At 41.2% G+C, this 16,483-nt stretch overlaps 2 protein-coding genes across 7 annotated transcripts in view; one reads left to right on the top strand and one right to left on the bottom strand.

Annotated features, from left to right (window-relative positions):
• s100pbp (S100P binding protein) overlaps positions 1 to 16,483 on the top strand; it is a 119,486-nt gene that overhangs the window by 19,633 nt on the left and 83,370 nt on the right. The window lies entirely within an intron of this gene.
• fndc5a (fibronectin type III domain containing 5a) overlaps positions 1 to 16,483 on the bottom strand; it is a 44,280-nt gene that overhangs the window by 7,895 nt on the left and 19,902 nt on the right. For 2 of the 4 annotated variants that reach the window (XR_015925896.1, XM_088602622.1), the window contains exons 2-5: positions 10,143 to 10,258; positions 8,254 to 8,452; positions 1,564 to 1,656; positions 672 to 834 (exon numbers count right to left, since the gene is read on the bottom strand). Coding sequence is in view for 3 of the 4 variants with exons in the window: in XM_088602622.1 (XP_088458748.1) it covers positions 695 to 834; positions 1,564 to 1,656; positions 8,254 to 8,452; positions 10,143 to 10,258 (548 nt within the window). In the remaining variant the exon portion in view is untranslated. The remainder of the gene's footprint in view (positions 1 to 671; positions 835 to 1,563; positions 1,657 to 8,253; positions 8,453 to 10,142; positions 10,259 to 16,483) is intronic. The other 2 variants (XM_088602623.1, XM_088602621.1) reach the window with 1 other exon arrangement.

Below are 16,483 nucleotides of genomic sequence, written 5' to 3'. Positions count from 1 at the left end.
AAAATTCAGTCTAGTAAGGTAGGGGCTTGTTATAATGGACATTTTGCAATGAAAATAGATTTTAACATCTGCAGATCGGGTATCTCAGGCTAATTCCGGCTACAATTTGAAAAACATACATGGAGGTGAAGAACAGGGATTCCCAGTCTTAGTCCTTGAGGTCCACACCCCCACGCCTGCTGGCTTTTCAGTCGAGCCACAGTCAAGCCGAAGTAGGATTCGTTTGAACTGTTCGATTGTTTTCAGCTCTGTTGTTGTTCGGCTCTGGTCTTTCAGCTCTTCATACCTGTAGCCATATCTTTACTTAACACTCGATTCTCTCTGCGAATATGGATGTGCATTGTTGTTTTCATTGTGTTTTTTTGTTCTGTCCATCTGCACTTTGCTGTAAAAACAAATTTAAAGAAAAAAAAAAAGACTTTCCCTAAACATGCCATCTTGGCTGCCATCTAACGCTGGTATTTTCGTCAGTAAAATGGTGAAATACGAAGTAGAAAAAGGAACTTACAAGTTCCTTACAGTCAAGCAGGTTAACTTAAATCAAGTAATTAATCTGTGGGTCTCCCTAGGACTAGGATTGGGAACACCTGGTGTAGAAGACTATTTCCTTGTAACACATGTGAGTGAGGCGATTAGAGATGCTGTTCATGGGCTCGAACTGTATGATTCACCTGCCCTGGGCTGGGGGAGCCACTTATACCTTGCTGCGTAACAGACCCCCCGTGGGATGCTCTGGAGTGCTGCACTCAGACGAGTTCTTGGTTTTGTCCTTGTTGTTGTTCGGCTCGTTGTCCTTGATGATGTCATACTGCCGGCAGAACAAGGCTATTACTCCTGTGCCGGGGAATGAACAAACAAGAACCGGTTAGCTGGAACAGTGTATATACCCCGTTAGCCTACTGAAAATCTCCACTCGGCTATAACAGTGTGTTCTTTAAGGGTCAAACCTGTTTCCAGCTGCTGAACTGTATGATTCCTGGGAGCAGTGAATCTCCAACATACTTTGAAATATCTTTCTTTTTATTTTATTATCTGTTCGTTCATTACTTGGTTTTTACTAAGTGGAGTGCTACATATTTGAACCACAAATATATATATATTGTCCGTTAAATCCTACCTTTATTTTTTTACACTGAAATAAAGTTGGTGTTTGTTTGATTTTTATCCCTACATCTTGTTTCTTCCTGGGAAACAGTAAGAGGAATTCCATGATGGTACAGCCTTAGTTTGAATGCCAATTAGGTGCAAGAGTACTTAATATCATTGAAGAAATGTCTTTCAAGGGAGATTAGCCTTTTTTATATTCATAAAGGGTTTTTATATTGTTTCTCAAAATGAGACAGCTTCCTACAGCCTTGACTCATTGGCGGCTACTTTATTCTATGTGAAGTGCATTAAGGCTGGTAATTTTCAGTAGCAGCACAAACATGACAGGGACGTGGAAGCAAATCAGGAGAGACGACACAAGAACGCTTAGCGATTGTTTTGTTTGTTTGACTGTTGTGTGGTGGGGTCTGTTGCTGTGTGGAAGAGAGAGGGGAGGAGGCCCACACAGTAACTCACCGGCCCACATGACCAAGACGACCACAATGATGATGAGCTCCCCAGCTCTCAGCTGCGTGCTCTGCTTGCCCACTTCCTTCATTGTCACGTCATCTAGAAGAGACCGGGGAGCAGGCTGTGTTAACCACCAACCTCTGCACAGCTAGGAGCAGCTCCTTCTCCTCTTTTAACACAGAACCACTGTAATGACTGTTGGTCCAGAGCGAGGAAAGCTGTTGCCAGAAAGATCCGTTCCATGAGGAACAACAGGCAGAGATCAATCGGGGACAAAAGACTGCTGCTTCTTTATGAACACAGGGGTAGGCGTTATGAACATAAGGTCTACGACTGTACATGGGATTGTTTGACCCATATTGTTTGTAAGGTTGCTGGTAGCTAATCTGAGAATCATCATTTACTTCTTGAAGGATCTCAGGAAATCTACTACTGCAATATGTAGGGGCATATTATTCCAAAGATCCACCATAGATCTTCTAGTTATTCGCTGTTAAATCCACTCTCGCTTTGAGTGTGGGCCAGTGTCGAGTTGGTGGCCACATACAATATAAGTGGCTAGAGCTCATCTCTGCGAGGCAGTCTACTCAGTTGACCTAATGACTCACAGAATCTCATCTGTAAGAAAGAAGAATTCACACAAATTGCTGACTTTCCAGTATTTTTCTGTGGCGAAGTGCTGTGAACCTTTCCAGCATAGTTTCAAGTGCTGCGCCATCGGGCTACACTGACGGTCTCTGAATGTGGTTCAGTGGTGTATGAAAATCACAGTCCATTGCAACAGAAGTTCATGGTGATCTTATCTAGAGGGTCCCAGCATTGTTAGATTGTTATCTCATTTAATTTGTGGATGTTCTATGTTTTTTTTAACTAAAACTGATTTTGCTCTTTGATATTTTGATTTTTGCAATATACAATGCCTACAAATCAGCAGATCATTGTTTATATAAAGTCTCAAATATTTGCATGCTCATTGTATCATCTATGTTTAAGATACTAAGATTTTATTTAAAAAAATGTACACAGCTCATAAAAGATTCTTGACTGCTGTTTTTGTCCAGGAAAACTGGAGTAAGCACGTTGCATGTGAACATTTTAATTAGTACAGTATATTAGGGCTGTGATAGTATAAAGGTTAATGTCTGTATAATTAGCTGACATATTCAAGCTCCTTTTTTTCAAGTAATTTCTGAGAAAGAAGGTCATTTTTGTCAGCCTTTAGATAAAGATGCCTGAAGTATGAGGATCTCTGTAACTATAATTAAAATAATGTGTAGCATTCCTTAAAAGAGAGAGAATAAAGTGACTGAAAAAGGAAGGAAACACATGCAGTTCCCTTTTTATTTGGAAGATCTAGGTTTACACTCAGGAAAAGCCATTCTCTTTTATTTCCTGCAATCAGTTCATCTGTTTTCCTGCATTATTAAAAGGCTGAGGTTAGTTAGTAAAAAAAATTATGCTGCAGCAGGCTAAACCCTTACTATTTTATGAACATAAACCCCTGGGAAATATGGAAGTTCTAATGTTTTTTTTTATCCACCACACTTCTCATTTGTACCCTTAAGTAACATAATACAGTAATTATGACACTTTGCAAGTATGATGTTTCAGTTTCCTGTTTTATCAATGCATGATCTCCTGGTGTTTGGATTTGCTTTCTGACGCAGACACTTCTTGTATGTAGGAAACTTTGTGACAGTTCCGTCCCGAGGAGCCTGAATATTTAATACATCATTAACTTAAAATGGAGATAGCGCTCTTTTGTGTCCTCCAAACCCGAATTAAAGCATCATTTACCTCAGACTAGAAGGTGGACTTACAAGGGATATATGACTGAAATAATGCCTAGAGGTCTTTTAGAAAAATCATAGTGCAGAAGAAAATTGACATGCTTCTTATTAACACTCAATCAGCTGCTTTTTCAGTCCTTTGGGCTTGACATTCTGGATACTGAAATGATGTGTACTCTAATTAAGCCATCCTTTAACAGGGATGATTAACCGGGTTGTTTCTATAGTATACAATGCCTTGCAAAAAGCTTTAAAACCATTTTGTAGTTCTTACATTTTGTTGCTTCATAGCTTGTGGTCAAGATAGTTGTTAGGTACACAACCAAGGCAATGCGTTCAAAGCAAAAAAAAACACAGAAAGAAATCAGTAAATAGATAATTAATATAAAAAAAGGAAGTCATGATTGCATAAGTACTCAAACCCTTTGCTGTGGCAAACCTAAATTAATTTTGATGCACATAATTACCCTAATGAGCCACACAATTAGTTGAGTGGCCTCTGTCTGTGTGCAATAATGGTTCAGAATAAATACAAATGTCTCTGAAAGGTCCCTCAGTCGGGCAGTGAATTTCAAGCAAAGATTTAACCATGATGACCAAGGGAACTCTTTGAGACAAGTCTGCAGTTCAAGCATTCAGGCTCAGAGTAAAATGGTGAGTTTAAAAAAAGCGTATGTATTTCACAAAATGGGACACCAGGAGAAGGGTCTGAATTATTTTTGTAAGGCACTATATAGAAAACAATTCATAATAAGAAACCTTTAACCAAGCCTCATAATCTATGACAAACCTTTTCATAAATTCATCCCTTTAAACATTTTGGCGTTTTACTAAATGCATTGATTTTGTAAAGAAGGGAATGTTATTATGTTTAGAACCACTTGTTGGGACAGACTATCAATACCCCATGTTGGATAAAAGCAGTTAGAAAGTGGATGGATGTTCATAATTGCCAGTTTGATATTTGTGTGATTTTTTTTTTCCTTTTGTGGGGAATTGAATTGAGTAGAATTCTCACTGATCAGCTCGAGCCACTTATGTGTGGCCACTGGCTCACACTCAGAGTCAGCATTGTGAGAGTGGATTTAACAGCGAACAATGAGGAGACTTGTGGTCCTGATTTCTAAGCTGCCTGCTGTTGCTCTGCTTTGGTTAAACACTCCTGTGTGCCCTTTGCCTGACTCTAGGCTCTAGTCTAGCCTATGGGCACTGAGGCAACACGAAAACAGCCCAGCAAAGCTTAAAGCGTATTCCTTGAGCAGGGAGCTACTGTCAGAGCAGCTCAACTACAAGACCTTCAGTTGATGCTGGAAACTGATCAAGTGTAAAAAATAAAGAAATTGTCTTGTCCGGGTTTTGTAGCCTCCTCCTGACCCCAGACCACCAGCACCACTGCGCCCCCCAGAGGTCTCTGGAGTCCCCCTCTTTTCTGTTATTCTTTTTCATCTCGTTCAGAAATTAGTCTTTCTTTATCTGATACTGTGGAGGGAAGAAACTGAAGAGGCTGGTGTCGTGCAGGCATATTTCCCATGAATCCCTGCCGATTTCACAGCAATCTCATCCTGCTGCTTTTTTCCCTTCTTATCTAGAGCTCACTAATACATTTTAACGATCTCGGGGCCAGATCTTTCATTAGCAGTCACACCTCAGGCCCTGCGGGGTGAAGGAATCCTATTCCTGTCACACCCGGTGAGGAATTAAATACAGAGCAGATTCATGGAGGCTTTGACAAATAGACTTTCCCTAAAAGCTAATCTTTTCTAATCTTTTCTCCATTCCTGCGAGAGTTCCAAGAGGAAACCGAACCAAAGAGATTCATTAAACTAATGCAATTAAATTCCTTAAAAAAGTTGAAAAACTGTGGCCTCATGAAGAGGTACAGCAACATGTTTATTTAGTCCATGGCAACTCTCAAGCTCAGACTCTGCTGTCTTGTAATAATTACTGTTTAAGACAAAATAAACTTCGTACAGCTTCTTACATCCCTTTTCTGACATTACACAGAAACAGTGCCAGTCCAGCAGTAATGCATTGACAACTGAAAAAGGCATAAACAATACATATTCAATATTGTCCCTCGTGATAATAAGCTTATATAATTGTTGCTGTTGCAGTTTAATTTGTGAGCAACATTTACGGGCTCCTGATAATTAAATCATTTGTCTAATGAATACCTAGTCCTCAGACCTGCAAGTGTCTCTCATGGTTATGCATTTATTTTTCATTGGTATATTTTACACGTTATTCACGATTCATTACATAGGCTGGTGGAACACACAGAGGACGACTGGAGGTTCTGATTTTAGTTATGATTAAGTCAAACTGATGGCCAATGAGCTGAACTGGGTTGGAGTGACGGGGCAAGACTGTTTGGGTGTCAGAGGCAGAGATCCAAGGATTTTGTCCCGATCTTTTTGAAAGATCTGCCTCAAGATTGGAACGTTGTAATTTGCTCCTGACATGCATGGCTGTTCATGTTAAGAGGTGCTCCTGGGGATTCTGAGAGGCTCAGACCGGAGCAAGAAGAAGTTCTTGCTCAGAATACGGCCAGAGCTGGGTGGCTAGGTCATGTCACTAGTCAAATGTGACTGGGATTTCAAGGTTGGTGCACCATCCCGTACCTCCCGTGCTCTCAGCTTTCAGAAAAACAGCAGTTTCTGTGACTTATCAAGAATCTGCAGAATGCTGCCATGTCAGCGAGGCATCCTGCTCCTCCAATCAAAGCTTACTCTCCAGAACACAGACGGCCGCATGTAAAAGGGTTCGTGGCTCCAGCAGGTGGTTGTGGGAAGAACATATCTGTCTGTTCTAACTTTCTTGTCGCCTTGCCATTCCTGGCAGGACTAAGTGCCATTACTCTCATAATCCTGCGCTCAAGACCACCAGATGTTCCACTAATTGGGCAACTAATTGAACTTATTTGGCATTTTACCATCTATAACAGGTTAAGGTTTGTATTTCCAAAAATTGAGAATTGTTAATAGTTAAATTGTTAAACCACATTGCGAGCACTGGGACCACAAAGGCTGTCACCTCACATAAACACAGAATGTGTATACGTTCTCTTCATCCATTTTTTGATCCTCCTTTCCACTTGCTCAAGTTCATTGAATTACTTTGGATTACATATTGCAAAGGGACCAATTATTAAGCTTTTTTTTTTGTACTGTAGGCTCACGGGAAGATGTTGCACATACCTTCTGATGAAAGTCAAACTGAAATTGAGATGTTGAACATCCCTCTTTAACTGCGTCTTTTGAAAGTGCTTGATGAATTCCTTGTAGTATCTCCCTGTACTTCAAATATGAAAAGGTGGCATGAACAAGCAAAGGGAGCTGTTTGGCACACGGACTGCTGTGCTCTGCCAATGAGGGTGCTTGTGAACAGCTCTCTCCTGGAGTACTGATCAGCCTGTCTGCCTGAGGGTACTGGGAGCTGAGCTACCAAAGGGGTGCTTGGTTTGTACCCTGGCAGCTGAGGAGGGACATTCATCATCTTGACAAGGCAAAAACAGTTGTTGACACACGACAAATGATTTATCAAGCCAGGGCAGGTGAAAGTAAGAACAAATCATATACTGCACATGGGAAGAAGCTCAGTGCAATTCAGTCAGGACATTTCATTGAATGCAAAATGTATATGGTTTTTCAAGGCATCGTGGCTAGGAAGAGTGCTCTTTTAGCTTCAGAATTCTCCCCTTTTTGCCTACCCTCCAGAGCATAATGCTAGTTAATTTACTAATATGGCAATCTCACAACTCAATCAATAAACTATGGGGATTATGTTTTTAAATGCAGTTTTTTATTTTTCAGACCCCAGAAGAAAGCTGACATCAAGTACTGGAACTGTAATTTGTGATGGTTGGGTGTAACAGTGATTAGAAAATCTGAATTTAAGATACACCGATTCTAATTTATGTCATAAGCAGCAAAACCTTGACATAATTCTTTCAAATGAGGCTAGAGTGTTTCCCAGCTGTTGTGTATTAAAAATAAAAGGGCTCTACAGACATCATTTGGAGCGAAAATGCACTGCTTCTAGGAGGCCATCAGACTGGGCACCTTTCAGGAATGATACAGTAGTTGTTCACAAAGTGCTGAACACACTCCTCGCTAGCTTTCTACAGGGCACAGGGAATTAGACATTTTAAATGCTAATGCCATTTTTGAAACTTGTTGTGACTGTTTCCTCATAGACTTTCTAATGCTGACTGGGTGCTGTGTTTGGTGATTGATCTTCGTGTAGGGAGCATTTGCATGGCATCTAGCATCCTTCTGTTGTCCGTTTTGGGAAATCTGATTTTGAAACAGCCACATCTTAAAATAGTGTAATAGTTATGGAAGCAATGGAGAAACCTTGTGTTTTTTACTGACTGTAACTTCAGTGCGGATTGATTGTGCAGGTTCTAGGATAACTGGAATGGAGGAAAACTGCCTGCTAACCATCGGTACCATTAAACAAGAGCCTTGACACCTAGGAAGTCATTACCTTTGACTTAGACAATACAAAAATGTCCAGTGTAATCAACTTTACTTTATATTCAGCTTTAAAGAAGGTGAGCAATCTTCCCAAGCATTAAAATTTCTTTTCACCTTCAAAATGTGCATGTAAAAGTAGAACAGAAGCAAGGTTACTAATAATTTGTAACTAATAAGGTTGTTTGGATCACCTTGCTTGTTTGGTTGATCTTGGTCAGTGAACCTTGTCAAGTTTCTTGTGAATTAGCGTCCTTTGTGTCTCCCTTACAAGCACTTTGCTTTCTACAAAGGAATTTTCGTAACTCAATTGAACGGTCTAGCTTGGGTTTCTGCTGTTTGAGGAGACCCAGGCACATGGTGCTTGCCTGATATCTAAAAACACACTCCTTGGCATTCTAGGAACAAAGAAAAAAAACCACCTCCATTACCTTTGCTCTTGGAGGCCAGTTTTTCTGCTTCTTTTGGCGTTCTGAAGAGGACGGGGTCACTGGCTGGGCTGGGTCCACTCATGCTGATGGACTGGACGTGCACAATATATTCCGTGTCCTCTTCTAGGTCCCAGAGAGCACAGGAGTGGGTGGTGGTGTTCACCTCCTGAATGAACCTCAGCATTCGCACATCCTTCTTCTGTAGACACACGGGCAACAGTGGTGTTAGCAGTGGGATTTGGGCCTAATTTTGTGTTTAAGTTGGATACTCAGTGTAAAGTTCAGTCTGTGGTTCCCCCTCATTCCAATTAGCATTGGATGCTTTTGAGGTTTACAGATTTGTGGTTTGTAGGGCTACAATGCTAGGTGTAACGTTAGAAAAGCAATCTTTCTCACATGTGAAATTCTCTACATCTTGATGGCCCAACCTCTGTTGCTGTCTAAAGTCTTCCTATTATTCTGTTGTTCTCACATGCTTATTATTTCCTTCACTATTGATTTTTTTTTTTGTGTGGAAATTATGCTCTTGTTAATTAGGCTTAACAAGAGATCACATTTGGTCACAGTTCTATTAATAATGGAAACTTTTTGTGTATCACTGTAAATAAATCAATATATGAACACCACTTAAATGTGTGGAGATACATCATCTAATGTGAGTGCAAGTTCTGACTAGGGCCCAGGGTGAAGTCCATGCATTACAGTGAAGTAAGCAGAAGAAGCAGAAGCACTCAAGCTTCTCCCAGTGGTTCCATTGTAATTATGGACTTTTTACTTGATAAATTCTTTCTTGTCACCTAGTGAAACTAGTATGACACTTGAAAAGCCTCATTTCACTTATGGAATTCTTGTGGGCCTTGGTATTGCTAATTACACTATTTTCAAGGGTAAATAAAGGGTGATGCTTAAGAGGGACACACAGTTTCAAACATCATCTATTTGGGCTATAGGGAAGCGAAGAGACCTTTATCATCATTTATTAACTGCAAGTGTTAATGTCTAAACCTGCCATTTGTTAAGCACTCGAAGATTGAAAAAGGCAGAGCTCAGCACAGCTGTAGCTTTGATTGACTTGGATTAAGTTCTTTAGAAGCATTATTCAAGCGATCCTTGAGAGACATGAAACCCTGCAGCGTGTGCTAGTTTTTGTTTTGGCTCGCTGTATCTTATAACACCGGCTCCTGAGTCACCTAATTGTGACAGAAACTCTGCAACACCTTGGAGTGCTGCACAGCTGGTTTTTAAAGATGAGAGAGTACTGTAGCTGTATCATCGCTAATTGACACGTCTGGCTGTATGGCTAACTGAAGAAAACAAACATATCAGTTTTCCTAACAGTTTTTAAGTGTTGGCCAATTAGAGGCAATACTTTTGGATGTGTGGACCAGGGATTTAGATAAAGGACAGTTTTCTCATGGATTACGCATCTCCCCTGGCTCCACCACTTATGAAATTTGTACTATGGTGTTCCATTGTAAAAGCAGAGTCAGGTTTAGTAAAGCACAGTGAAATCCTGGTAATAGAATGGTAAATAATAGGTTATGGTAAAGCTTAAGTAACCAGGTTAAGTAAAAGGTAAAACCATAGAGAACTTAGGGACCCACCCCCTTTTTGGGGGGATTCATGCAAACATTATAGTGTTAACAAAGTGAATTGCTTGTGCATGGATAATGTTCACAAGAAGCCAATCATTTCCTCTAATGATTGCTGTCATGCAAAGTGGCGTTCCAGGAACAAGAGCCCAATTCCCGACTGAGATGTGCGAGATGGCAGCATCTTTTTAGCCCTCAAGCGTCTTCCTTGTCAGTTTTGCATTCCCATCAGAGGCTAATTGGAAACAGCAGGAGTGTTTAGATCACAGGCTTCTGATCCTGGCTGCACGCTCCTACCTGCTGGGAGATGGCGAAGCCGATGACAATGTCTCCCTCTGGAATGTCCCATGTCACCACTGCGGAATTGGCCTTCAGTGCTTTGATTGTGACATTGACGGGGGCCATCAGGCTGTCTGAACCAGCAAGAGAGAGAAACAAGAGAAACAAGCAGAAGGAGGAACAGATCAATGAACTGTTCTCTGTTGTTTTTTCAGAATGATCCACCAGAGGGGATGTTTATATAGAGGCAATAGCTCCAAAAACTCCAGACTTTTGATCTTTCTGCAGTTTATCATTTTATTTTTAAAGATTCTGCTACAAAAAACGAAACTACCAAACAGACTAGATGAGCCGAATGGCCTTCTCTCGTTTGTAACCCTTTCTGTGTTCTGGTTTCAAGGTGAACCGAGTGGTTCGGATGTGGTCAAATGTCTGTTGGAAGGATTGCTTCCACGCCTGAAAATGTCTGACCAGAAGTGGATGTACTAATGCAGTGTTATTTTATTTCACCATGTAGATGACACACATGTCATTTAATTTGCTACTGTCTGCTTTAAATTGCACAGGGAAATAACAGCATGACACGTGACCTGTTTTACTTGTGGATGTGTCTGGCTTAAAGTAAAGGAATAAGTAACAGAAATGTAATTCTGTTACTTATTCAAACTGCCTTTAATGAGATTTTCTTGCAGTCACCTCAGGTAAGGTCTGCCTGTAAATTGTGCAGATCTTTAGATCATTTCATTGTATTTCAGAACAGAGCTATTGATATTATTTTCACCTGCTCCACACTTCGTTTCCCAGGGAATTATATTAGAGATTTTTTGCACAAACATACTTTTATTATTGTACACTATCTGTCCCTCGATATGTTCCTGTTTAAAAAGACATCCATAGGAAAGTCCTTCACAATAGCCTTGTGTGAAAGATTTCACCTGAAAAGAGCACCAACAGGAATAAAGCAGCCAGGTTTCCTGCGGACCAGCATTCTGCAAATTGAGCAAGGACTGGTTGTACTATCTAGCTCACAACATTTGCCTTCGTCGCCTACTTTCATTGCATGCCATTTTAAAAGCTGCTTTCATGATTAAACATCCTTTCAGGACTATAGTATTTGTGCACATCATAGACTGAGCCTGAACGTGGCAATTTGTTTTCTGTCTGTATCATGGATTTCTCCCCAGAGTCACTCATGGCAGACGGCTTACAGTATCACCTTGTGTGATTTACTCCTTGTGTGAAGTGATCATCCTACGGCTTAGGCCGTAGGCGTCTCTTGTAATAAACAAGCTTCAGTAAAGAGAGCTTATCTGGACATTCCCATCTGTTTTTGGTCCTCTTTTCTAAATCAAGGAGGCAGGCGCCCTCTCAGAAGAGCGACAGAGAAAGCACGGGTGTGTAAGAAATGTTTCAAAACTAGGTTTTGTGATGCTACTGTAACTGGGAATAGCATTTACAGATCAGGTATGTACTGTGTTTGGTATTCAAATATATTCTTCTACAGTATATATTTATCATACATTTCGAATCATACATACATATCATACATCTCGAATTTCGAGGAGGCTACCTCACCGGAAATACAAGTTTGATGGGAAGTCAGAGATGGGGTTTCAGAGCCTGTATCCAGGGCTGCTCAAGGCCTGATTCCAGCTGTAACTCTGTAATTGTCAAACCATGTGGAAGGGCGGTAGGCTGCAGGCTCTGACACACGGCTGGCGGGTTTCAAGAAGAGATGCACTACAGTGCATACAGAGTGCTTCACGCAGGGGGTGAGACTGACATGGGAAGAGCTGATGACACATGGTCTGCGTGAAAACACGCTGTTTGCTGCATTTTAATTTTAAAGACTGCCGTAAACTGTGTTTACTGAGTCAGCCCGATATTCCCTTCTAGGGGGCCGCAGGGGTGAGTGGATCAGGTTCCTGCGTTTGGTGTGAAAAGCTCCTAAAGGAATCTCCTTTCTCTCATCAGAGTGTTCCTGTATCTCTTCACCTTACATCTGAATTCCTTATTACCCCTTTTCAAGAAGAATCTGCTTATTCTTTTTCTTCTTTGCTTTTAAGGGAAACCATTTGCTCCATCTACTGAATGTCTGCATTCTACCCTGTTTCCCTAGGAGAGAAAACATATTCTGAATGCAGTGTATTGCATTCTGCCGTCAGTATACGTTACAAATTGAACAGAAAAGTTCTTAAGTGTTTTCTTCATCAGAACTCAAGTTGACTACAAAGATCTGTACGTTATGACCACACTAAAATTCTTCATTTTCCTAAATATGTTGACATGGTGCTGAGGTTTGAGCTAGAAAAACAGATATCGGCTTCGGAAAAGGATGTAAGGAAAAGTGGAAAACTCTGGAAGGATGAGGTTGTGGGAACACTACCCCACAGCTGCAAGGGCAGAGACAGGAGGGAGTGTTGCGAAACGAGCAGGAGACTGAGCAATAAGCTAGCTGAAGGTTAGGGTTTGACCTCCTCCCGGACTTTCAATTTTAACTGCATGAACTCCACACGTACTCCAGTGTACACACACTCTGGGCTTAATTGGATATTTTTTTCATTTCTTCAGATTTTCTAAATGGAATGGTAGCAAATTTTGGTGTCACTTAGAAATAGGGGTGAGAGCTCCTGAATTGAGTTTATGTATTAAGCAGAGTGGCATTTCCAGAACTCTCCCATGTAAGAAGTCTTTCTGTAGCACAGAATGCTTTCCATTCTCTGCTTTTAGTACAGCACATAAAGCAAACCTCTCATATTAGCGCTTTAGAAATAACATCATCACACTGAAAGATCAAAACCGCATGCCCTAGTGATCTTAATAAAACAGTAATGCATTATTGATGAGGGACTAAAAACCAGGTCAAAGGGGGGTTATTTTAAAGATTGATAAAGAGCTGGGAATGTCGAGACAGCAGATCCTCGTTTTCTCAAACTCCTGATAAATCAACCACAAGAAACAGAACCGTGGAAATTAAAACAGCAATGGGAAGATATTTTTGGAAAACATGCCGATGTTATGAGGGACAGGAATAACTGAGAGATCTGGCAAAGCGTTTTGCATTCTTTGTAAGTTATGGCCTTGATTAAGTTACCCTCATGCCCAAATTTAAATTCCCCCAAATCCACAGTGATGTTTACCCTGGAATCAGACTTTCCAGTTGCTATATAAAGTAATACTTCTGTGATTCCAAAGAAGTCTTCTGCTGACATGGTAGAGGATGCAGATTTAAGATGGAGTGTTTTATCAATGTCACAGTGAACAGCAGATGGAATTATACCCTGACTGTATGAAGCCCTGTTGTGCGAGCAAGTTTATTTTTACAGATGATGTTAACGGTCAGGAGAGACGGGGATAAATCTGGGAGGTAATAATGGAAAGGGGGGGTGGGAAAACCTGGCAGAATACTGCTGTTAGAAAAGCAGAGATGGCTAAAGCTGTTATGTTTTTTAAAATAAGTAGAATCCACTATTTGTTCTGTCGGGTCAGTGTGGATTATATGAAGATGGTTCATTGTGCTCCACTGTTGCTGGTGCTTGCCTTTTCTCCAGGCTTAGGTTTTAAATGCCCTTGAGGGCTGTCCAAGATGAAATTCTTGATCATAGCACAGTAACCACAAGCAACCAAAGAAGGCAAAATGTACACTCTAGACATCACAGACCATGGACAGCAGGGCCAGTTTTCCCAGAAGTCATTTATCCTACCAGCATGTCTTTGAACTGAGGGAGGAAACTGGAGCACCTGGAGGAAACCCACACAAACATGGGGGAGAACATGCAACCCTCTGGAACTGGTTCCAGGGCCCCCAGCTGTGTGAGGCAGCAACGCTAACCTCTGTGCCAGTGTGCCACCCTCTCATAAAGGCAAAAAAAATGAAAATAGGTTTTGGATTTCTAAATGAGATGCGTAATAATCAATCCAATCTGTGAGCATGTCTACAAACTGGATCCACTTCAGTTGACCTGTGATGCTTCATTTATTTCTTTGTGTGCTCACGTGTTTTTTACAGATTCCGAAGAACACAGTGTGAGGGAGATGTGCAAGGTACTGCAGGTCGCTTTCTAATTAATTCTGGATTGAGCTAATTATCACATATTAATGAGATTAAAGTCATGCACCTCTGGGGACGTGTGTCTGAAGAAACAAATGAATGAGCAGAAACGTCTCATACTAATTCATGATGACTGTAACCTCCTTAAGGAAAACAAATCTGTCTGACAACAAGCAGTTTATTCATGGCCTCTTGGAGATATATTCATTTCTGCGTTAGTATCGTAAATTTAAACTTACTCTCACAGTTCATCTGCAAAGCTCTGTAAATTCTCCACAGCAACCCTAGTAGGTGCCTTAAAGGACAGTATGTAATGAGGGCCTGTATTTGCATATTGCAAAAAAAGTCATTTTTGCATTACACGCATGAATGGTGCACTGAAGAAAACAATTGTGTTTTGATTGCTTTTCAGATGCATCAAATCTTAATGTAGGACCTGTGATAATGGCTAAGAATCCAATCTTAGCTGTAGTCATGTGCCCCAGGAGGACAACACTCTGTGGAGAAAATCCTAGCTCACTTCCCACTGGGATTCCTATTTCTAATTGATCTAATTATAACCTGCTGAGAAACATAAGAAGTTTTTTTTGTGCTTGAAAAAACTTCTACTAACTTTCGGTCCTGTCTTTGCACAGGGCTGTGCAGAGTGGCTCTTAGACAAAGAAATACTGCTGAACGGAGGCAGTGAAATATGATTGATGGTTGTGACGGAGCTAATTATAGTATTTGCTGAAAAAATGAAGCCAATCTGTTATGGCATCAACCAAGCAAAGCCGAAGCACAGGACAGTGAAAGAAATTGGTTTGAGGAACGAACTGTAACAGACCAGCTCTCTCAGAGCTGTCAGTGTCAGTTTCAGCCACCAGGGGGCGAGTTAAGGGCAATCTAGAAGAAACAGTGCCTGTATGTGCATGGGGTTGTGAGAGAGGAATCTAATGCAGCTTGGGCTGGTGTGTAATGACCACAAGGTTAAGTGTCTAGTCTGAGGATGGTCTCATGGTCAGACCAGTCTTTTGGTTCGGTTGGTTTTAGAATCAACACCGAAGCTGGCATCTGATTTAGCCCATTGCTCACCCTCATAGTCGGGGTTGGACAAAATGGGTAGACCTAATGGCAATTCCCAGAGGAGAGGGGAATGGTATATAAGATGCTACTGGAGAGCTCACTATCTGAGAAGCCGGTGATCCACTGGGGAAGAAGGTGGGAGCTTTCGGAAAAGTGGAGCAACATCAGCTGCCGGAATGAAAGAACTCAAACAGGGTTAAACAAAAGGGGAACCCAGCTAGGCCGTTAGGGTACTGACTGTATCAGGGAGGGATAAAGTGTTATTAAGTATAGTAAGTGTTAATATATTCGCTACATTAGGGAATAGGTCCTCCTGTGCCACCCTGCCAGATTAGGTGTACATGCCACAATGGCATATTATTGATTCTGTGTTATATCTCTACTTTCCCTCTCTTTCTGGCACAGCTAGCCTCACGTTCTGCAGGGTCCTGCAGTGCCTTGTAACACATTTAGATAAATGTACTCAGTCAATATTTATTTTATGTCTACTGTCTAAGAAGACCGCGGCCTGAAACTCCAAAGACCCCAGACGTTGAGCGCACAGTACTGTATGCCAAACTAAGTGGCGAAAATTAATCATGATGGGAATGGGCCCCATGAATGAGAACTGTCATGGCGACTAATGACTCTGTTCATCAAGAGCCTGTTGTGCATTGCCATTGGCTGATATTACTTTGCGCAGCACATGTCAACCGAGGGATAATAAGAAGAGGCTGATACAATCAGGGAGGGACGTTTCAGTGAATCTCAGTGAAGAGAATGGATGATGCTGATGAAATTGACCAAAGTGAACTAGTGAAGACAGCAGCATTACTTCATGGCAGTGGAACTTTGCCATGCCTTCGTCTTAAGGATATGCAGAGTTAAGGATATCAGAGTCCATACTTTTTATCACAAATTAAATACAATAAAGTGCTCTCTGTGATATTTGCACTATACATTTTCAATGAAAACGCTCTGCACCAAACTCACTTTATCTGTGCGCTACTCTCCGTGATTCCTAATGGACTGATCATGATGTCATGTGGGATTTCTTTAAGACTCCCATTGAGGAGATACATCTTTTATTCTTCTTCTCTCTCCTCGTCTCTCCTGCCCACACCACACTGCCTGGAGGGAGGGTTTTTAATCTATCAATTTGCTGTCTTTTCTGCCTAACAGTTTCCAGATCCCTGCAATGTGAACGAAAAATGTAAGAAGGTCGAGTTTTCAGAGGCAATGCGAGAAAAAGCATTGAGGCACT

This window comes from Lepisosteus platostomus, chromosome 13 (genome assembly GCF_059453375.1).
Source record: "Lepisosteus platostomus isolate fLepPlt1 chromosome 13, fLepPlt1.hap1, whole genome shotgun sequence".
NCBI classification, from domain to species: Eukaryota; Metazoa; Chordata; class Actinopteri; order Semionotiformes; family Lepisosteidae; genus Lepisosteus; species Lepisosteus platostomus.
Note: the sequence above shows the minus strand (reverse complement) of the source record. Positions and strands in the feature narration are given on the sequence as shown.